Source organism: Chiloscyllium plagiosum, unplaced genomic scaffold, assembly GCF_037043375.1.
Source record: "Chiloscyllium plagiosum isolate Xiang-an unplaced genomic scaffold, Cpla_swu_hap1 HiC_scaffold_33, whole genome shotgun sequence".
NCBI lineage: Eukaryota > Metazoa > Chordata > Chondrichthyes > Orectolobiformes > Hemiscylliidae > Chiloscyllium > Chiloscyllium plagiosum.
This window is the reverse complement of record NW_028270171.1, coordinates 1,779,925-1,803,753: the sequence shown is the minus strand read 5'-3', so window position 1 is coordinate 1,803,753 and position 23,829 is coordinate 1,779,925. Positions and strand designations below refer to the sequence as shown.

The 23,829-nt window shown below is 38.8% G+C and overlaps 1 protein-coding gene across 9 annotated transcripts in view; it reads right to left on the bottom strand.

Annotated features, from left to right (window-relative positions):
• Positions 1–4,224: 4,224 nt before the first annotated feature.
• sacs2 (sacsin molecular chaperone 2) overlaps positions 4,225–23,829 on the bottom strand; it is a 93,883-nt gene continuing 74,278 nt past the window's right edge. For 6 of the 9 annotated variants that reach the window (XM_087978171.1, XM_087978172.1, XM_087978170.1 and 3 more), the window contains 2 exons: positions 20,108–20,196; positions 4,225–15,632 (listed from right to left, as the gene is read on the bottom strand). In XM_087978171.1, coding sequence (XP_087834297.1) covers positions 4,627–15,632; positions 20,108–20,196 — 11,095 coding nt within the window. In that variant the 3' untranslated portion in view covers positions 4,225–4,626. Of the gene's footprint in view, positions 15,633–20,107; positions 20,197–21,111; positions 21,282–22,494; positions 22,574–23,829 lie in introns of those variants that run through there. The other 3 variants (XM_043679392.2, XM_087978175.1, XM_087978174.1) reach the window with 3 other exon arrangements.

Here is a 23,829-nt window from a genome sequence, read left to right as displayed (position 1 = left end):
TCGAGAAAATGAGGAAATGCATTGAATTACATCTGCAAACTTGGGGAGCTGACTGTCTTCTGATCATCTGTCAGAACACCACAATCCAGTATTAGAGGTTAAGTTCCAGTTCAGTGTCATAGTTACTGGAAAGCATGATATATTGTCCATATCAAAAAATATATTGTTGATGTAACATACTGAATATAATAGATGAAGTTCCATGCATGTTTCATTCATTTAAAATTATTCAAACATTACAATGCTCAACCAAATTCAATTTTTTTCCAATTCGATACGGCACAGGAACAGGCCCTTCGGCCCACCAAGCCTGTGCTGATTCCTATTCCTTATTTAGACCTGCTACTTATTGCTCATGCATGGTTTCTATCCCTCTGTTTGCCTCCCATTCATGTGTCGATCAAAGTACATCTTAAACATTGCTGATGTGCCTGCTTCCACCACCTTCACTGGCTGTGCATTCCAGAAACCCACCAGCCTCTGGGTGAAAGAATTTCTCCTCATTTCTCCCCTAATCTTTCCACTTCTCACTTTGAACCTGTGCCTTCTTATAGTTGATCTTTCCACCTTGGGAAAAAAAGCCTCTGATGATCCACCCTATTTATGTCTCTCATAATTTTGTAGATACCTATCAGGCCATCCCCTTAGCCTTCATCTTTCCAGTGAAAACAATCCAAGTTCATCCAACCTTTCCTCATTACTAAAACCAGGCAACATCCTGGTAAACGATCTCTGCATCCTCTCTAAAGCATCCATATCCTTCTGGTAGTGTGGCGACCAGAACTGCATGCAATATTCCAAATGTGGGCTAACTAAAGCTTTGTACAATTGTAACATAACTTGCCAACTTTAATATTCAATGCCCTGGCCGATAAAGGACAGCGTGCTGGATGCCTTCATGACCACTTTATCTACAAGGAGAAAGTGAGGACTGCAGATGCTGGAGATCAGAGCTGAAAATGTGTTGCTGGAAAAGCGCAGCAGGTCAGGCAGCATCCAAGGAGCAGGAGAATCGACGTTTCGGTATTAAGCCCTTCTTCAGGAATGAGGAAAGTGTGTCCAGCAGGCTACGATAAAAGGTAGGGAGGAAGGACTTGGGGGAGGGGCGTTGGAAATGCGATAGGTGGAAGGAGGTTAAGGTGACGGTGATAGGCCAGAATGGGGGTGAGGGCGGAGAGGTCAGGAAGAAGATTGCAGGTTAGGAAGGTGGTGCTGAGTTTGAGGGTTGGGACTGAGACAAGGTGGGGGGAGGGGAAATGAGGAAACTGGAGAAATCTGAGTTCATCCCTTGTGGTTGGTGGGTTTCCAGGCGGAAGATGAGGCGCTCTTCCTCCAGCCGTCGTGTTGCTATGGTCTGGCGATGGAGGAGTCAAAGGACCTGCATGTCCTTGGTGGAGTGGGAGGGGGAGTTGAAGTGTTGAGCCACGGGGGTGATTGGGTTGGTTGGTCCGGGTGTCCCAGAAGTGTTCTCTGAAATGTTCCGAAAGTAGGCAGCCTGTCTCCCCAACATAGAGGAGGCCACATCGGGTGCAGTAAATGACGTGTGTGGAGGTGCAGGTGAATTTGTGGCGGATATGGAAGGATCCCTTGGGGCCTTGGAGGGAAGTAAGGGGGGAGGTGTGGGTGCAAGTTTTGCATTTCTTGCGGTTGCAGGGGAAGGTGCCGGGAGTGGAGGTTGGGTTGGTGGGGGGTGTGGACCTGACGAGGGAGTCACGGAGGGAGTGGTCTTTTCGGAATGCTGATAGGGGAGGGGAGGGAAATATATCCTTGGTGGTGGGGTCTGTTTGGATTAAACTCCATCTGCCATTTCTTTGTCCAAATCTGCAATTTATTTTTATTCCACTGTATCCTTTGACAATCCTCTTCACTACCTGCAACTCTGCTAAATTTGAGGTCATCTACAAACTTACTAACCAGACCACGCACATTTTCTTCCTGATCATTTATATATATTACAAACAACAGAAGTTCCAGCACTGATCCTTGCAGAACACCACTAGTTACTGATCTCCATTCTGATAAGCACCGCTACTGTGTCTTCTATGACCAAGCCAGCTTTATATTCATCAAGCTAGCTCATCTTGGATCCCATGAGATTCTACTTTTTGTACCAGCCTGCCTTGAGATACCTTATCAAATACCTTACTAAAGTCCATGTAGACAAAACCGGCTGCCCTTTCCTCATCAATCATTCTTGTCACCTCCTCATAAAAACTCAATCAAGTTGGTGAGACATGATCTCCCTCGCACCAACCTATGCTGCCTATCAGTAATAAGTCCATTTGCTTCCAAATGTGAATAAATCCTGCCTCTCATTATCTTCTCCAACAGCTTCCCCACCAATGATGTCAGGCTCACTGGCCTGCAATTACCTGGATTATCTCTGTTTCCCTTCTTAAACAAAGGAACAACATTGACCATTCTCCAGTCCTCTGGAATCTCGCCTGAGGCCAAAGAGGATGCAAAGATGTCTGTGAAAGCCCAAGTTATTTCCAGTAATTAAATTTATAGTAATTAATTCCACTGATTAAAAACAGTGAAATTTACCCAAATTTAGAGATGATCTAACACCAATCAATACACTCCACACACCTGGTTTCCCATTACAACCTCCATCTCCCATACAATTGGGATCCCTTTCTTAATTTCTTAGAAACTGTTCTTTTCCAGTATTGGGTTTTTAAATTAAATTTTGTGATCAAACAGAAACTCCACAAACACTCTCCAATTCAAACACATTGTCAGTATTAATATTGGTCAGGATTGGCACATAATGCAGGTTAGATACAGAGTAAAACTTCCTCTACTCTTTTATACAATAATTAAATGGAAAGTAAAATTTCTTCAACACCAATCCCATCAAATGTTCCCAGGAGAGGAACAACACAGAGTTAAATACAGAGTAATGCTGTGTCTATTCTTTTATATTGAAAGTAAAGCCCCCTTCACTCTTTTAAACACAAGTAAACTGTACATAAAGCTCCCCCATCAAACACTCAGCAAAAAGCACATGGTTAGATGCAGGGTAAAAATCCCTCAAAATTACACCACATGTAATTGGAAAGAAATGCTCTCTTGACTCTGTTTATTTCAAACACACACACACGACAGGAGCATGGAGCAAGACATAGAGAAAAATCTCTCTACTCTTTTAAACAAAAAGTAAAGATCTCCCTATTCTTTGAAACTGGAAGTAAACTGGTCCATCAAAAACTCCTGATGCAAATATAACATGGGGCTAGATGTAGAGTAAACCTCCTCACACTGTCCCCTAAAAATACTCCTGGACTGGGACTGCATGGAGTTAGACATGTTGCCCTTAGAGTACAAGTGGTGAGGAAGATGGACAATGAGTGGGGAAGGAGGGCAAAAGCAATAGGTGTTTTATTAATGTTTGCTCTTGCCTCTACCTGAAACAATCAATTTAATTCCTCTCTCCAGGCTGTGGTCACCTTCAGAAGCTGGACAGATTTCATCATCAGTAAGACTATCCAATCAGCTGCCTGTCACTGGTCTCTCTTTCAATGGACCACCGAGTTAAATCTGCTCTATGGTTTCACATTAATCCAGTCCTAAAATTGCATCTTTCTCCAGTTTCTCTAGGTCATTTCATGCTCAGCTGAGCTAACTGTGGCAATGCCATCTTTCTTGGATGCTAGCTAATATTGTTAACAGTGCTTTCTTTTCAGCTGTTTATCTCTTTCAATCTGTCCTCATCACAAAAAAATCCCTTTTGATCTCTGTAATCTTCTGCAATGCCAGCTCTTTAACCTCCCTTTCCTCTCCAAGTCTGTGTCCTTCTTTTCTGGCATCCATAATTGAGTTCCTCCAGTTTTCCTTTGATCAGTATTCTATGTTGGCTGATGTTGGCTAATTCACATTATTGAGAGTATAACAAAACCATCTCAAGACTTGAATCAAACACTTAAATACTACGTTTTACATTAAAACTGAGCTAAAATAGAGATAGTTATGCTCAGGCATCTAATTAAACATTATAGTTTCTGTAAAGTAAAATAACATACTCCCTCTTACAATCCACGCACTTGTAAGGAACACTACACCTTCTTGCAAACAGAAGCTACAAAATGTAGATGCTGTAGCTGGATTAATTTAATGTAATTTTGTCTGAAGTAGTGGAAGTATTAAACGGTTATTCGCAGCATTATTGTTTCATTTTAACCATATACCTTAAATACTTTGTTCAGACAAAATAGAGTATTTCAGTAATCTTATTTTATTTGTAAATTGCTGTTTACAAAACTGAATGCAATGACTGCAGATAGAAAATGGTTTTAGATTTAAAGTTTATATTCACTGAATAGAAGCAATTATTTAACAGATATATACATGGAGAAACTGATTTAAGTAAATTACAGTGAAAACAGTAACCATTTGTCAGCATTCTAATCAGTAAATTGTTCAATTGGCAGGTACCTCAGTGTCAAACACTTGTGTGTACAAGGTCAAACAAGAATTTATGGAATATCAGTACTTAAAGGTGACAAATTTAATGTACTTAACCACATATATTGCAATTTTTGTGCATAAGCAATAGTTCTAGTCTAAAGTCAGACATTGATTTTTAATTACATTAAAACAGCATTGATCATTGAAGATTGCTTTTTATGAGTTACTCATGATATAGTCTTCAATATAGTCCAGTACTGTTTGTGCTAAATTCAGAACCTCCTGCTCATGCCCTGCCTTGAATTGGTCATTTGGAACATTGGGTTGTGAATGATAGTTGGGATACTGGGTCTTCTTGCTATCTACCCCAAGCTCTCTAAGTTTAATCACTACCTTCTCCAGGTCTGAGAGTTTTGTACTATATCTAGATACCTGGCTAGCAAGGAAAGTAATGCTGTGGTCATTAACACATTTTCCACTATATATGTATTCTGCAGCTATTAAAGCCTTTTCCACTGCTTGATGGATTTTAAAATAAAGCCATTCGGTGGCAGTGCAGTCGCGACCAGTGCTGCCCAGGTCATTGGGTGCTGCTTTAAAGTCACATTTTGCTTGTCTAAACCATCTCTGAGCTTCTTCTGGGTTGGACTGACTTCTCTTTGGGAATGACCAAAATTCACTTGCTGATTGATTCTTCTTCTGCTGTGAGTGGCTCTGCTTATGCCTTGATGCTTCAGTATTCCATTGGTTAAAGAAAGAAGAAAAATCTTCCTCTTTATGAGAAAAGGAGCTTTTGAAAGTTGACGAGCTGCTTCCATTCTCAGCATTGATGATATCTAGCTGCTTTACCTTCTCTTGAATAAAGTGACACAGCTTGGTTGTCACTTCAATATTATTTGGATTTTTGTCTGGATGCCATTTAAGGTAAAGACGACGAATTGCCTTTTGTCTCTCATCCCTTGGAAGATTCCTTATTTCTTTCAGGTATTCTTGAATTTCTTTCTTAATGTTGTCAAAAGATTCATATTTCTGACCAAATGTTTGTTGTTGGTCCTTTGGCAAATCTAATACAACAAGATTCTGGCTGACCTCCTCAGGCGCTTTTTGTTGAATGAATTTATAGACATCAAGATGGTTGACTACAATAAATGAGTCATGTCCTATTTTTATTTTGTACTTTTGCATTCTAATATCTTTGAAAAACGTATCTGTGCTTAATCGTTCAATAAAAATGGCATACAGATATTCGTTGGAAGTGGGGCCTTTATAACCTACATACTCGCCAACTCTGAAATTATACATAATATCCATTTCTAATGTATGAATTAGTTCTTCAGGAATTGGTTCTCCAGGATTTGGCAGGTCCAGGGAAACCTCAAATTTTAACTTACCAGTGTGGATGCCTTTACCTTCCAGTACTTTTGGGATGTCTTCTGGATTTTCACAGCTGAGCATCAACACCAAGATTAACAGTGAATCTTTGTTTAAAGCATTCTTCAAGAGTAAATTAATCTCTGTGGCCAGAGAATGTATTATCACAGTTTTCATACTGAATGGCACATTCTCCCTATGCTCCAGATAAACCACACCACTTCCCATGTTGTTCATCTTAGTGTACACTTGTTTGTCAATGCTGGTATTACTCAGTTGTCTTGATCCTAAACAAAGGATAGTTTCCAGCTTCTCACAACAAATAATTTGTATTTTGGAAAAGACATTTTCACAGTCACGCTCAACATCATTCACAGACAGCTCTCCACTACACTGACCCTTTAACAAACTCACTAACCCAATTCTAAAACTAGAGGACACAAGGATCTTGTGAAAATCATTTCTGAATGCACAATTATCTCCATATGGACATATGCGTAGGACTGATTCATTGAGTACTTCCTCTGTTAACTGTGAAAGCATCTTGGGGCGAATCTCTTCAGGTAGAAATTGTATAAGATTTATTTGCTTATAAGGATCAGGATTTAGATAGCATTCAGCCAGATCTAGAAGAAAATTAAACTTTTCTTTTAGAGCACTGGCATCTCTTCTAGAACCAGTGGTAATTCTGTCATTAAAACATAATGTTTCTGATGCATACAGAAAACCATCACTTGCTGGAAGATATAATGGCTTTAGTTTCTCAGGTGCGCGTTCCTCTGTTTTCGACTCCAGAAGTGAAAATAAGAAATATAAGGTTCGTTTCACTGTTGTCATTTGGTTTTGATTTAAGCTATTAACTTTGCTGGAATCTCCATAAAGAGACCGAAGCACTTGGGTGAGGTGGGAAGCTGATGGCTCCAAAGCAACATCCAACTTCTGGAAAAACTCACGGTATGGAGCTAGAAGTGGGGGAAGCCGATATAAATAAGGACAAAACTCAAGATAATTTTGCAAAGAGAACACCACCTCATTGATTTTTACCAGTTTAGAATCCTCTTCTACAAGAACAATGGGAAGGTCTGTCAGGGCTTGGACGTCAAATACACGATTTTGAAGAAAGCCATAAGCAGTTTGAAGCACTTTTGATCTGGTTTTTATAACGCTCTGATTTGTGCAGGGAGCTAAGCATATTTTCCTAAGGTTTGCGATAACTACATTTTCTGGAGGACTACAAATAGCTCCAGCAGCTTTTAATCTATTTATATTATTTCTTGACTGGCTACATTTAGTTGGCAGGATTGGCATTGAGGTCCAAACTAGCTCTTCATCTTCATCCCGATGTTTCACCAATGAATCTCTTAAAGCAACAAAATTTCTCCCTTCTGCATAAGGAGAATGCAAGCCCCGCAAACTCTCCCGAACTTTGTGTGGATAAACAAATTTGATACTTGCTACTTTTTCATAAAAATTCTTCTGGAGATTTTCCTCATTAATGCTGCATAAGTACGTGACTAAAGCTTCACTTTTCTCAATTAGTTCTTTCAAAGGAGCATGCAGTTTGACTTCTTCTGAAACTTGTGTTGCAAAAGCAATAAAGTCATCTGAAGACACAATGCACTTTAATCCCAGATCCTTGAGCAATTTGTTCAAATTGGAATCGTCAAGGTGGCATCCCAAAGCTTTAAAAAAGTCCTCAGGAATAAAATTTTCTGCAGGAATCATAATTTTAAATAACCGACCACTATTTTCATAGAAATATGAAACTTTTTGAAATATCCCATTTTTAGCTTTGATTAGTTTTACATTTTTCAGACCAGACACAACTTGTTCTTTTTTCACTTCATAGGCTAGGGGATAACAGCAAATTATATTGTACAACAGGTGTATGACATCCAATTTTTGATCACTAAATATTTGTTCAATGTTAGGAAGAATGTAATCCATAAAGAACTGCAGATCATCTATAATTTGAATGCCTAAATCTTCTGATACCTCAGTGTTTATCCTTGTTTTTTTCAAAAACATACAAGAACTGTCCAATTTATACAAATGTGGAAATGTGTCACTTAACTGAGTATTTAGAATATAAACCACATTGTACATTTCAATACTTTCAAAAGTCTCTTCCATTGTTTCAAAGAGCGGCAGTGTTTTTAGCTGTTCCTGGTACTTACGTTTATCATCACTTGCTTCAATTCCAGAATGAAGAAACCTTAAAATGGATTCTATTTCCCACTCATTTAAATTATTCCAGTTTAATTTTGTCAGACGCAGATGTTGTAAAATGGCATTTTTATCATCAGTTTTCATGGAATTTGGTCTAATAAAATTAAACATTACTTTCAATGAAAAGTAATCTGCAGCAATTTTAGCAAGTCCAAGCTTCAGCAAAATTCGTGCTATACTAGTTTGGGTCATTTCGCAGATAACACTATGTAATGATCCGAGTGGTGCAAGGAGGGGCTGGTCAGTATAACTTGGGCATAACACTGGTAAGATTGCAAGGTCTGAAAATAATAACTTAAGCTTATCAACTGTGCTCTCCTTATCATCATCACTCTTTATTTGGCTCTCAAAATATTTCCACAATTTTTTCAGCCATTCTATGAACTGCTCATTTTCAGTCCAGTTCAGCCATAGTTGTGGGTCAGTGGAGTTAATCTGAAACTTATAACCAAGCTTGCTTCGGATGAATTGCTCAGCCCTTGAAATTGTGAAGTCTTCTAAAAAGCCAGCTATAACTAAGAAGTCTTTATATTTCTTGTTGACATCATAGCTTGCAAAGTACTTCTGGGATTCCGGAAATAAATCATGAAATTTAGAAATATATTTGGGAGAGATGCGTTTAAATTTTCCCAGCATATTATCTTGTGTGACCAACAGTGGTAAACTATTTAAACAACTATAATTTCCATCCTTCACATCAGAGAGACAGTAGTCCAAAAGTGCCATGCATCTGGTCCCATCTTTAATTAGGGATTCGCTGAGTAGTAAGGGATAGTTAGTCTTCGTTAGGTCTGGGTTGTTCAGTGGATGGATCTGAAGAAACTTTCTGACTGTGCTTGGATTTAAAATGAATACATCCATACAAGCTCTTTCCAAACTTTTTAATACTTTGGTCATAAAGTCAGATTGCAGCACTAAATTCATACCAATGTCTTCTAAAATTTCAGTCAGTTTCCCAGTTATGTGAGCAGTTACAAAGTGAGGAACTTCAGCTCGTTTTTCTTTGGTCAAACTGGACCATGTAATATTAATGATCTTCTTCTCATCATGTAATTGATTACTTTCATGTTTGATTGTGGGGATCAGACAAAGACCCTTCTGATATATGCACCTGTAAATCTGATTTATCATTAATTGCCATTCCTGAGGAACATCTTCAGAAACATGAGGGAAGAACCATAGGTAATCAGGTTCAATATAGTTTTTGCATAATTCTAAACTGTTAAATTTTAGAGGATCCACATTGCTGTCTGCAATTTTTTTCTGCATGTAATCAAGTAAATCAGCATATAAAGGAGCAATCAGGTGTAATTTTAAAAAGTTGTTCCATTTCATCTTTCCACTTTGCCCATCCTGTTTCCAAAGATCTCGCCTGGCAAAGTCAACAGCAAAGTTTCCATTGATGTGAACTGGGAGACCAGTCTCAATGGGCAGAGGCAGGAAGCAAAAGGCTTTACCTTGAAAACTGTTGCAGTTAGTACAAGCTGCAACAGAACCCCGAGGCAAAAGTATCTGACCCAAGCTTGAGCAAAAGTTCTGCACTGACTCAGCTACTTCTGTATTAGAAACCCCCACTTTATTTGCTAATATCCATTTGGTTGGATGTTTGTTAGAAGATCGTATCTCCATTTCATATATTACTTGATGGGATTCTATTTTGGATTCTCCAGTCATGGAACTCAAACATTTTTGGATATAATTTCGTAAATGTTCCTGCTCCCTGGTGCTTTCCTCAGACATATCTACTTCTGCAGTATACATTCCATGCAATTCGCTTGACTTTTTGTCTATTTTATGAAAACTAATTTTCTTGATATGATTCAAAAACAAAAGGAGACTGTCGGAATCGTCTTTCAACACCTCTAGCAATTCTAAAATCATATCCTTTGTGGCTGCTTGCTTTGAAATATCTGATTTTTCTGCCATTTCTACTGTTCTCAATGGCAATCGGAACATGGTACCTTCCTCAAGATTGAAGAAAGATGGAAGAAACGTATTATAAACATCCTCAAATGTACTTTTAAACTTCTGGTTGACTGCAAACATACCACCTGGAGAATGTGACTTTGCTGTGGAAAGCACAGCCAAATTAGGGTCAAAGATACACAACATACTGTCACCTGACATAAAAGAAGGACAGTCTGTCAGATGGTACACTGAATTAAAACCAAGGCCGTATTTTCCAGTTTTCTCTGGACTGTTGCGCTTGCCACCTTCTCCAAGTTGTTGTATACCTTCAATATCTTTGTCTGAAAACTTCTTGTTATTATAAACACATAGTGCAGGTCCTTGAAGTGCATTCCATTCTTCGCCAAAGGTTTTTGTAGTGCCATGTTTTCTGGGATCCCAAATAAAATGGATTTCTGAGGCTTCAGCATCGTCAGCATTTTGAATCAGCTCCTTTAGAATATCTTTCTTGGATGGATAGGCTTTGATGATATTTTTTAAGCGTACTGTTAGTTTTTCCTGTTGGCCAAATTCCTGTGCCCATACAGACATATCTTTGACCTGTAAAACTTCCAGCGCTCGGTGTTTCATTGTCTGAACATGAAAACGGACAGCTGTTTCTCTAGCTATCTGATTATGGCAGAGATTTACATCATCTCCTACAACAAGCCATGGTGTGTCATTGTATTGCAGCGTTTGAGCAGACTGAAGAATACAGTGCTGATTGGGCAGCAGAACATTTTGCAAAATGTCTTCCTGGTCAGATGCTTCAATGAATCCAGTTGTTACAATTCTAAGACAGATAGCAAGATCGCTATCAGACAGCCTTGATCCATGGTATTTATCTGACATGCTTTTCAGAACTGAGACATAATCTTGCAGTCTAAAATATTCCTTAATCTCCAGGCACTTCCACAATTCCTCACATTCCACATATTCTTTGGGAAGTTCATAAAGATATGGAACTGCATCAAATGAAACCTTCCGAGCAACCAAATTGACAGACACAAACTGTCCATGAACTAAAATAAAGGGGAATTCTTGAGCAGCACCATAGATTTCCTTTTTTGACTCTGGATCTCCCTTTAATTGTTTAGTTAAGTAGATGTAACATTCTTTAGTTATCCTTTTTAGATCACTGGTTGCTATATTATTGTATGTATACACATGCTTAAGTTGTTCCAACACTGTCCTAACGGGTGGTTGTCTATTCAAACCTAGAATGGAAACAGCTTCAGTGGACAACTTGGTTCCTTTCAGCAGTTCTTTGTCTAACACCATTTCTGTCATATTCACTAGTAATTGGAACTTGCAACTGTACAAGTCTTTTGCTTTTGTTAAAACAACAGTATCTAAAGAAACATTTTGTTCCTGACTATATGGAAGAAAAGCAGGAAGAAATGGCACATTCTGTAAGTTTTGTTGCTCATCATCACCAAGCTGATTTAGGTCTTTGAGCAGATCCAGGATATGACGCACTCTTTGGTATGCCTTGTTCCTGTCAAGGTCCCATACTTGTTTAATGGTCACTGCTCTTTCAAGTAATTCAGGGAAAGCAATTTTGTCTTTTACCATCCCTAACATTTCTAACCTTAATAATCTCTCAGGATGGAGAAAAGTTTCAGAAGTTCCTCTAAGGAATCGCCCTTCCTCTGCATCATAAAGACAAGCTATCTTGCCTTCTGGATGTACAAGATTTTTGATATACTGGAGATCTTTCTTCCCACTAACTGGCATGCATGGTTTTATGCTTAACATTTCATCAATAGAAGAATTCCTTATATCAATTGCATAAATAATAAAATCATTCCTAGTTTTGGGATTTATAGTGTCTAAGTTCTGAAATACAATTTCCTTATAAAACAATTCCCAATCATATGTGTTCTGTTCAATAGAATGGCCACATCCACTGGCAATAAAACTTTGTTTAACCCACTCTGGTAAGTGAACAGAAATATAAGGTTTTGAAAGAAATTTGGAAAACTCAGTAACAGCAGACTCTCCAACTCTTTTGTTTTTAAGAATTGATGAATCTAAAAAACAAGCTTGGTTGATTGGGCACCAGTCTTTTCCATTGCTGAATGCTTTGACTGTAACACCATTGATTCCATGTGCAATTGCTTTGTAGAAATTTTCCACAATTACTCTAAACTGATTATCAACATTTTTTACATTAGGCCAAAATGTGTAGTAATCATAATTTTCAAATTCTCCTTTCTGTGACATTTGCTGCATGAGTGAAATAGATGTAACATAAGCTGTGGAAACTGCATCTTCCAAAAGGGCTTGATTCCAATCTCCTTTTGGCCCAGAGCTCCAAAGATTCTTCCTGTTTGAGGTAACTGCAAAGGATCCATTAATATGAACTGGAAGACCACATTGAAGTGAAAGAGGCAGAAAACAGAATACCTGTCCCACTTCAACTTCAGTGTTTGGCATCCAATGTCCAGTTTCTTTCTTCTTTTTAAGAGGTATAGCTACGCTTCCAAGAGGAGGGGCAAAATATGTATTTGTTGTTTTACTGCAAGCAATCTGTAAGGCTTTTGCCATCCCAAAACATGAATGAACCAACCAGTATTTTATGTGATTGGGATTATCTATAGTTTCTTCTGTAAACTGTATTATAGTTGAGGTGCTAAAACTTCTAATTTTTTTAGAAAATTTATTTGTACTTTCCAGTACATTCACAGCATTTTGTTGCATTTTTTTAATTGGAAAGTTATCTGCCATCTCAATTAAGTTTAGTATTTGTCTTTCCATTTTGAATACAGAGATTATCTGGTTTTCATGAGCTGAATGTTCACTGATAAATTTCAGTGAAACTTTTCTCACATTCTTTAGGAATATGACAAGATCTTTTGACATTTGCTTGAAGCTTTCCACCAAGGACATGATGTGTTTCTGATTATAATACTTATTGGAAAGCCCTGATACTGCAGCCTCCTCTGGTGTTCTGAAGGGTAACTTAATGAGAGTTCCTTCATAATAGAAATGTTCTCCAGAGTCAGTTTTAAAATTACATCCAAATATTCCATTGTAGGGATTAAACTGTCCAGGAAATTTTTGAATTAAGTCCTTATGATCATAAAGGTTTAGTTTTATTCCTGGGTTGGTTACACAATGGATATGTTTCTTAAGATGAGTGACATTTGGATCAAAAATAAGTAAGTATTTTCCACTGAGGATTGAAGGGACATCAGTTATATGATAAACAGAATTAAATCCAAGTCCAAATTTACCTATCTTATCAATTTGGGTTTCCTTGGAACCTGTCCCAATTCTTGTTATATTGTGAAAATCATCATCAGTAAAACACTCATTGTTGTATGACCAAAGTGCTGGTCCATGGCATGGGGCCATGCCAGGATCAATAAGACTTTCAGGCACATCTTTGTTTTGTCTCATGTCTACCAGGAAACTACAAACTGTTGAACCAGCATCTTCAGCATTTTGAAGCAACTCTTTGAAGAGATCATGTTCTTGATCATATTCTTTCAGAATGTTTTTTATTCTCAGTACAATGGGTTCCACTTGTCCATATTGCTCAATTCCAGTTAATTCAGGTTGCAAAACTTTGTTACTTAAAGGAGGCACATTCAGCCATTCAACTATTGCAAGACATACTTCTTTATGAACAATATAAATGTTTTCATTTTTGATAATATCCTCCAGGGTAGCTTTATCTAGATCACAAAAAACAACTTTGGAACATGGTTTTAAGCAGAATCTACCCTGGCTGTCTTTCCATACAGGGACTGGAAGGTCATTGTTAAATGGAAGATTATTTCTGCGCATCCAATCAAGTATGGAAATGATGGTCTTTAATTCATTTGGGCTACCACAACCAGAGTTTAGTTTATCTAAATTATCTTTTATGTGATAAAGTATTTGAATAATTTCACCATCGTTGAAACATGTTTTCACTGCACATTCAGTCAGTAACTCTTTGTACTGAGATATTTCTCGTGGGACTCTCTTTACATAACAGCTGAGATCTAAATCTTCATGATAGGAAAAAACAATATGCTGCGGGTATGAAAACCCACACCCATTCCAGATCCATGGCTGTTCTATGGCAAGTAAAAGAGTTTTAAACTGACTTAGGTGTTTCTGCATATACTCGTAGATACTTTGCAAATCTGTCAGGAAGTTGCATGGTGAGTTACTATTGGTGTGTACCTGATCAACAATGAAGAGAAGATTTTCAACCACCTTCTTAGGTGGTGGTTGATTGAGTAGTCCCAAAAGTTTGCTTGATTTCTCAGTAAATTTGTCAGTAAGTGGCATTACTAATCCAATAATGCTGGCATACTTTGAATCTCTTACATTTTCAGGTTTATTAAAATCAATATTTAAATTTGTGCATTCTGTCAATGCTTTTGGGAGACTGTTACAGGGCACCCAATGTAAAGACAATAATTGCTCTACAGTTTGATAAGAACAGATGGCCAAAACAGACGTTGTGTTGCATACTTTAATTAAAGCTTCAGCTTTTTTACACACATTGCTGATATCATTAGCCTGGCTGTGTCGTCTGTCTATTAATTGTGCCACCTTTACAAGGTCTTCAGGTGAAATACTGTCTTCTTTTGATTTTAGCCCAAGCTTTTGCAATGTCAGCAGAACTTTCTCATCCCTAGAATAAACTGGAGGAGGAAAGACATGCTGATACTCTGGCTGAAAGAGATGTTGAAAGGTGATGTTGTTTGGATCAAATAAGGCAGAAGCCTGTACAAGTCTGTCTTTTGATGTCAAAAACCGAAGTGTTTTGCACTTGTTGAATAACTCTGGTTTTTGTTTAAAAAGTATTCCACTATTTTTTAGAAACCAGAGCATCACCTTTTCAATTTGTTGAAGTTCATACTTTTGGGTTTCCACTCCCTTCAACATGAGCAATGCAACATCTGCTGTGGTCAGTAATTTTCCCCTCATCAACATGAGCCTCCTGTCCTTCTCATCAACACACTTAAGTACAATTTCAGGTAAAGGCATATCATCTGGAATCTCCGGGTAAACATCATTACTCAAAGCTCCATATGTTCCTGCTGTAACAAGCTCTTTATTTGTTGATCTGAGAGATGTCATTTGTCGGAAGATTGGCAACTTGAATAATATATTTACCTCGTCAGTATCAAATACAGATGCTTCAGCAAGAAAACTTCTCAATGCTCTTCTGTCTTCAAATGACATAGAACCAATCTCCTTTACTACTTGCTCACAACCCAGATTCAAAAACAGTTTCAAAACATTATTTGGGCTTGGTAAAAATACATATTTTGCTAACTGCTGATGCTTTAGAAATTCATCACAGCTTTGAACTACACTACCTCCAGCTCTTGTAATTATACTGGCAATTGTATCTGGTAACTTGTAACCATTTTGCATGTGAAATATAATAGTTATATTCTTGGACAAATGTGCTAGCTGGACACTGTCCATGCAATCCCTAAGAGAACTGAGTGGTATAAGTGGCAACCCTTCAAATTTATCTAGAGTTTTACAATTCTTATTCAGAAAATCCCAGAATTGTGCAAGCCATTGTATTGGAGGGTGTTGAGTATCTGTGATGACCCATGTCACATGACCAACCTTTTTAAGCCAATTATCTGGTAGAGCTTTCCTAATGTGCCGTGTAACAGTATCCGCATCCAAGCAGATGAGGTTTGAAAATATTTCTGGAAGAACAAAACAAAGATTTTCCATTGCAATATTTACAATATCATAAGTTAAGTATAATGCTATCAGTATTTATAATTAAGGTAAACACAGCTAAATAGTTTGCTAGCTATCACACTTAATTACAATAAGCAGTCAAATCTATTGGTATTAGAAATAGTTCATATGAAGCAATTAGCAAAACAATCTTCTGAGTTGCTAGTTAATAGAGTTAACTATGGGACAAAAACAGTCAAATAAATAATTAGAAAAATGGCTTTCAGCTAATACGAATCATAAGATCATTGAAAAATTGCAACATCAGCAATAGCCATTCAGACTGCTGTATCCATGTGAGAACAAATCTACCAGTCCTACTCCCACAGCCCCAATTCTTTTCTCTCTTCAGGTGCTTTTGCAATTCCACTTTGAACACTACGACTGAATTTGTACTTTCCAGATCCTAAGCACCTGCTGAGTAAAATGTTTCTCATCACAACATTGGGAACAGCTTCTACAATCTCTGACCAGACCCTTCATGAACACTTCTACCAAGTCATCTCTCAATGTTTTTTTCCCCCTCGAAGGATAATAGCTTTTCCATTCTATCGCTGTAGTTGAAGTCCCTCATTCTCATCCATCTTTTTGGTATATTCCCTAAAGTTTTCAGATCCTTCCTAAAGTGTGGTGCCTAGCATTGGGTATAATAATTCAGTTCTGGCTGTATCAGTGTTTTATAAAAGTTTGTCTCAACTTCCTTACTTTTACATTCCAGCTTCAGTTAAAAACTTCATACCCGATATGCAATCTTACCTGATACTTTCAATAATTTGTCCACATATACTCTGCCATTTTTGAATTATTCCCATTGTTTAATGTCCTTGCTCATTCACGTTCCTAAAATTTATCACTACACACTTCTTTCTCTATATTCCTATTCCTCTTTCCTTTTCAAATCCTACCTTCTTGGTCTACTGGCCTATCATCACTTCATTGATGTAAAATCTTGTTCTGTAAAACACTTATAAAGTACTTTAGGATAGTTTATTATGCTGAAGTCACTACATAAATAAATGCAAGCTGTTCTTGTTGTTGTCCCATTCTACCATCCCTACTCAGCTGGGATTTCTAAACCAAATCATGTAAATCTTTGCTCTTTTGTTACAGGCTTACTACTACCACAGCTCTGCTTTTGCAGCAATTGCACATGGCCTTGGTGAGACAACATCTGGAATACTAGGAGAAAGTGAGGACTGTAGATGTTGGAGATCAGAGTTGAGAGTGTGGTACTGGAAAAGCACAGCAGATCAGGCAGCATCCAAGGAGCAGAAGAATCAACGTTTCCGGCAAGAACTCTTCATCAGGAATGAGAATGAAGGACTCTTACCCGAAATGTCAATTCTCCTGCCCCTCGAATGCTGCCTGACCTGCTATGCTTTTCCAGCACCACACTCCCAACATCTGGAATACTGTGTGCAGTTTCAGTCTCCTTGGAGTGATGATATTTTGGCTATGGATGGGGTGCAACAAAGGTTTACCAGACTGATATCAAGGATGATGGGCCATGATCACACTGAATTGTCTATGCCTGTTCCTAAATTCTATGTTTCTATGTAAGAGAAAAGACCAGGGAAGTGGGTAAAATTGGGTAGCTTCACAATAAAGCTTGCCCAAGACCTATGGGCCAAATAGCCTCTACCTAAGCTACATTATTTTAACGTATTATTACAATGCTTTTTATTACAATGTCTACTTGTTAGAAATTAGTATTCTATTCAATGCCTTCATTGCCAGCAGTCAGCTTCCCCTAACTGAAGGTAAAATTGTCAAAATCACTTAGAAGTTTCCCCAACATTGCATGACATAACTACAAGTAAAAGTAATAAAGAAAATGAATATAATTAACAAGCTGAAACCAACAATTTCAAAATTGCCGTTGTTGCAAATTATTAATGGCTCTTTGGCCAATATAAGACAGTGCAAACCCAAATTTAAAAGTGGAAGTTTGAAATGATAAAGCATACTTGCCAAAGCATATTACAAACAGTTTAAAGATAAAACAGATTTTCAGTTTGCTTACAATGTTTGCTGTAAAAGGCAGAGATCTCAGACTAGCTACGTGTTTTAAATGGAGGGGATATATGCATAGGTATTTAGATTTTCAGAAGCAGAGTGACAAGGTGCCATATCAAAGGTTACTGCACAAGAGTTAATGATGTAGGGAGAAAAATATTTGCATGCTTAGAGGATTGGTTAGGTAACAGGAAGCAAAAAGAATGGGTAATTTTGGATCGGGTATGATATAACAAGTGGAGTGTCTTAGGGATCAGTGCTGAGGCTTTACTATTTACAATCTATATCAATGATTTATATGAGGAGACCAAATGTATAGTTAAAAACTTTGCTGATGACAAAATTACAGGTAGGAAAGTAAGTTGCAAGGAGGATATAAGGAACTTGCAAACAGATATAGCTAGTTCAGTGAATGGGCAAAAGAAATATATCATGAGCAAGTATAAACTTGTCCACTCTGGCAGGAAGAATAGAAAAGAAGCATATTATTTAGATGATGTGAGACTACAGAACTGAAGTACATAGCTCTAGATGCTCTGGTATATTAATCATAAGAAGTTGATAGGCAGGTGATTAGGAAGGCAGAAGGGCTATTGCTTGTTTCAAGGGGAATGAAATATGAGGGTAGAGGTCTTTGATACAGTTCTACAGGTTGTTGGGGTGAGATCACAGCTGGGGTAGTCTGTACAGTTCTGGTCTCCTTACTTACAAAGGACATAATAGTGTTAGAAGGAATTTATAGAACATTTGCTTGACTGATCTGGGGATGAGTGGTTATCTTATGAAGAAAGGTGGGACAGATCAAGTCTGTAATCACTGGAATTTAGAAGAACGAGGGTTGATCTTCTTGAAACATACAAGATCCCAAAGGGAATTGACAGAGTGAGTACTGAGAGGATACTTCCTCTGTGTGCTAGATAGAAACTAGGGAAACAGTTTAAAAATAATTCAGAGGAGAGATTCTTCGCAGGGCCCATATAGCCCCAGAGCGATTAGCAAAGTTCAAGAAAGGAGCATCTCCAGAGTGCCCTAAATGTAAAACAAGCACAGGCACCGTTACTCATTGTCTATGGTGGTGTCTTAAGATCTGTAGGTACTGGGGTGCCATAGCGAGTGAATTCGATGGGATCCTGGGAATTGAAATTAGGTTGATCCGGTATCCCTTCTTTTGGGACTGCCAAACCTGCCTACACTAAATGAACAAGGGAAGAGATTATTCAACATTCTCACGTATTGTGCAAAAAAGAACATTTTCATGAACTGGATCTCAGAAAAACCCCTAGGTCTCATGAAATGGTGCAGACTAGTGACGGAGCACACCCCCCAAGATTATCGTACGGATGTGGTTCACCAGAAAACCGAACTATTTTATAAGACGTGGCAGCCCTAAATAACATTCACGCTACACAAATACCAGGCAATGACCATGCCCAATATGAACCAATCTAACCACTACCTCTTGATATACAATGGTGTTACCACCACTTAATCTCCCACTATCAATATCCCAAAACAATGGATTACTATTGACCAGAACTCAAGTGGACTTTCCAAAAAAACCACAGTGGCTACAACAGCAGGTCAAAGGCTAGGAATACTGCAGAACTTACCTTCTGACTCTCCGTAATCTGCAAGGCACAAGTCAGGAGTGTGATGGAGTACTCTGAACTTGCCTGGATGGTGAAGCTTGATAATATTCAAGACAAAGCAACCCATTTAATTGGCACTACATGCACAAGCACCCACTCCCTTCACCATCGACTCAGCACTCAGTAGCAGCAGTATGAACTTCATACAAGATGCATTGCAGAAATTCATTAAAGATTCGCAGACAGCACCTTCCAAACCCATGACTACTTCCAGCTAGTAGGGCAAGGGCAACAGAGACTTTGGAACACCAGCACCTGCAAGTTGCCTTCCAAACCACTCACCAACTGGATTTGGAAATATATCACCATTCATTTACTGTTGCTGGGTCGAAATCTGGAATTCCCTTCCTAAGGGCATTGTGGTTCGACCCACAGCATGTGATTGCAGCAGTTTAAGAAGGCAGCTCACTACCACCTTCTCAAGGGCAACTATAAACAGGCAATAAATGCTGGCCAGGCAGCAACACCCACATCTCACACATGAATTTTAAAAAACCTCAAGTAACTTAGGAGTGTGAAACTAGTCTTCAATATTGATGTTAAATGGGTAATAATAAAAAAAAGGCCAATTCATAATATGGCTGATTTCTGGTCAGATGTGAAACAAGCTCATGATTTTCTATTGACAGTTTTGTGGCATCAGTGAAGATCAAGTTCACCTCCAGAGATCCAATTTCTTCCACTCAGTCACTGAATTCAAGAAGGTTCCAGTGCATTGGCAAACTAATTTTTCTGCAATTTTCATAAATAATGAACAGAAACAAGGTTCTTACGATTATATGCAATCTTCTTTAGGTGTTGCTGCAATGCATCACCGAGATCTTCAGGCAGAAAACTTCTCTTAAGACCCGGAAGTAAAATTCTACATTTATAGCAAAAGAAAAGTGTCAACTTCATGCATTGTTTCTATCTTTTCACTACAGTATATATATATATATTATATGTAATCTCTACAAATATACTAATTAGTCTGTACATTTTGTTGCTGTCATGCTGGAATTTTGACAATTTTACTGCAATAAGTCAACACTCCTTATAACACTCATGGTTTTCCTAACTGAAAATCACTGGTGCATATTTTCCAACAAATGTCTCTGGTTGGAATTGGGAATAGGAACTCCAGCTATTTTTTTCCCTTTATGTCCTGGATCAAAAACATTTTATTGTTGTTGGGAATCAAATAAGCAGAGGATAGGACTGAATCTGTGACTCTCCTTGGCAACATAACTCATATATTGGTATTGCAAATAAATGTTTCACATAATCTGAGTACAAACATTTTTATTGCAGGAGGTAGTGCTCACTTTAGTTCTGCTACAAGTTAGTAGTCTGTGAAGTATTTTCAGTTCTCCTAGCAAGTTCTTAAAATGAAATGTAATTTTTTTGCTGAGAGTTTTGAGAGGACATGTAGCCAATCTCTGTTTCAAATAGATCCTCCTGCATCATTGAGAAATTTGACCACACACGTAAGAAACTTCATCAGAAAAGTCCTGATCGTTTTTCCTTGAGAAAAACTACTTTTAAAATTAATTAATTTTAATTGAAGAGCTAATTTATAAAACTGTGTGCACTATTCTAAACTGATTATAGAAAAACATTAATAATGTTTTGAATAAGACTATCAACTATCCAAGACCCCAGACACATCTTTCAGGTGAAACAGTGATTTATTTGCATGATACTCAATGTAATCTACTATATTCGCTGCTCATATATAATCTCCTCTACAATGGGGAGACAAAACGTAGAAAAGGTGACTACTTTTCAGAATACCTACATTCTGTTCACAAATACGACCCTGAGCTTCCTGTTGCCTGTCATGTCAGCACATCGCCATGTTCACTGGCCAACATCTCTGTCTTGGGCTTGCTGCAGTGCTCCAGCGAAGTTCAACACGAACTGGAAGAACAGCATCTTTTCGAACTGGGGACTCAGCTGCCTTCAGAACTCAATAGTAAGTTCAATAATTTTAGGGCCTGAGCATCTTTTCGCATGCACATATCTTTACCCCAGACTGCACACAACAGGCCTTGTCATTACATGGACTGCTATCACAAACATCCCATAACAAGGTGACCAAAACTGAACACAATACTCCAAGCGCGGCTTTACCAACGTCCTGTATCAACTTAACTTCCCAACCTCTCAACTCAGTGCCCTCACTGATGAAGGCCAGTGTGCCAAAAATCTTCTTCACTGCCCTGCCTACCTGTGACTCCCCTTTCAGAGAACTGTTCATCTGAACTCCAAGGTCCCTCTGTTCCACTACACTCCTTCAGGAAATTTCACCATGATTTCACTTTCCAAAATGCAAGACCTCATACCTGTCTATATTAAACTCCATTTGCCATTTCTCGGCCCACTTCCCCAGCTGATCAAGGTCCTGCTGCAATTTCTGATAACCCTCCTCACTGTCCACCGTTTTGCCTATGTTACTGTCATCTGCAAACTTATTAATCATACCTTGTACATTCTCATCCAAATTATTGATATGGATAAAAAATAGTAATGGGCCCAGCACTGACGCCTGAGGCACACCACTCGTCACAGTCCTCCAGTCCACAAGCATCCTTCCACTATTACCCTCTGTTTCCTACCATCAAACCAATTGTGCATCTAAATTGCCAGCTCCCCAAGATACCTTGCGATCTAACCTTCCAGAGCAGCCTACCATGTGGAACCTTATCAAAGACCTTACTGAAATTCATATAGACTATGTCTACTGCCCTGCCCTCATCAACCTTCCTGGTCACTTCATCAAAGAACTCTAAAATTTGTGAGGCATGATCTCCCACGCACAAAGCCATGATGACTATCACTACTCAAACCCTGTTTTTTCCAGATGCACATATATTTTATCTCAGAATCTTTTCAAGTAACTTATCTACCACAGATGTTAGGCTTACTAGTCTATAGCTCCCAGGTTTTTCTTTACCGCCCTTCTTGAACAAGGGCACAACATTCACTATCTTCCAGTCTTCCAGGACCTCACTTGGAGCTAATGATGATGCAAAAATATCAGCCAGGGCCCCCACAATTTCTTCTCTAGCCTCTTGCAGTGTTCTTGGATATATCTGGTCAGGATCATGTTCCCCCTCATTGTCATTATATCACAATCTCACACAGCTTTTTGTACTTGTAGCTCGCCAAGCATACTCACCATATTTTCTGCATTTACAGATGTATAGTAAACCTTTGCAGTCCTCATAATCCTTCTTAATCCAATTCCATCTAAAATCAAACCACATTCTTCTCACTTACTGCCCAACATTCTGGCCTCAATTTTCCTTTCTGAAGTAAAAGAGTGTTGGACAGCAGGTTTAATGGCATCATTTCCACGATCGCCAAGGGCAAATTACTGCAGATTATCATACTTTTCTGACTTGCTTATTTATGTAAGCAAGATGTTGAGTGCATTATTCAGCAAACCTGCTAGTGAGATAGAAGTGTTTGCCACTATTAGGATCTCTCAGTTTCTAAGGTTCAGTTGCTGTACTTAATATTCAGCTGGATGCACTTCAGATGTTGCAAGCCCGAAGCTGTCCCTCACACTGTGGTGCTTGCCCTATAAACTATGGAGAAAGTGATGACTGCTGATGCTGGAGATCAGAGTCAAGAGTGTGGTGCTGAAAAAGCACAGCAGGTCAGGCAGCATCCGAGGAGCAGGAGAATTGACATTTCGGGCATAAGCCCTTCATCAGGAAGATAAGCTTTGATCAGATGGCACAGGAGAAAATTAGGTTCACTGGCACCTTCATGGAAAAAGATCATGGGCACTCGTGGACAGGTTATGGAGAAAAGGTCAGTCCTCTTCCTGGCTGACTGCAACAAGAGACCCCCCCTACCTGACCAAGCCAGCCTAGGTAGAGATAGCTAGAGACAAACAAAAATGTAGATGGTGGAATCCAAGGTAGATGTACAAGGGGCTGGAAGAACACAGCAAGCTAAGGCAGCATCAGAAGGTGGAGAAGTCAAAGCTTCGGGTATAAACCTTCTTTAGGAGCTGGTGGCATGGATTAGTGCTGTCTTCACTTTGAAAAGCAATAAATAGGAGGGTAGGGGGTGGGGGATGAGGTAGCTGGGAAGGCAACACGTAAATGCAGATGGGAGGTGATGGTGATAAGTCGGAGGGGAAGGTTGAGCGGATAGGTGGGAATAAAGATGGACAAGTAGGACAGTTCAAGAAGGTGGTGTCGAGTTGGAGGGTTGTATCTGGGGTGAGGTGGTTGGAGGGGAAATGAGGAAACTGGTGACGGTGACATGATGCTATGTGGTTGGAGGGTCCTAAGGTGGAAGATGAGGCCACATGGTATCAATGTAGACTTCACCAGTTTCCTCATCTTTCCTGCCCCACCTCATCCCAGATGCACCCCTCCAACTCGGCACAGCCTTCTCGAACTGTCCTACCTGTCCATCTTCCTTCTCACCTATCTGTTCCATTCTCAACTCTGACAGAATTGGATCTTACAGGAAGCAGGTAATAAGGAAATATAGT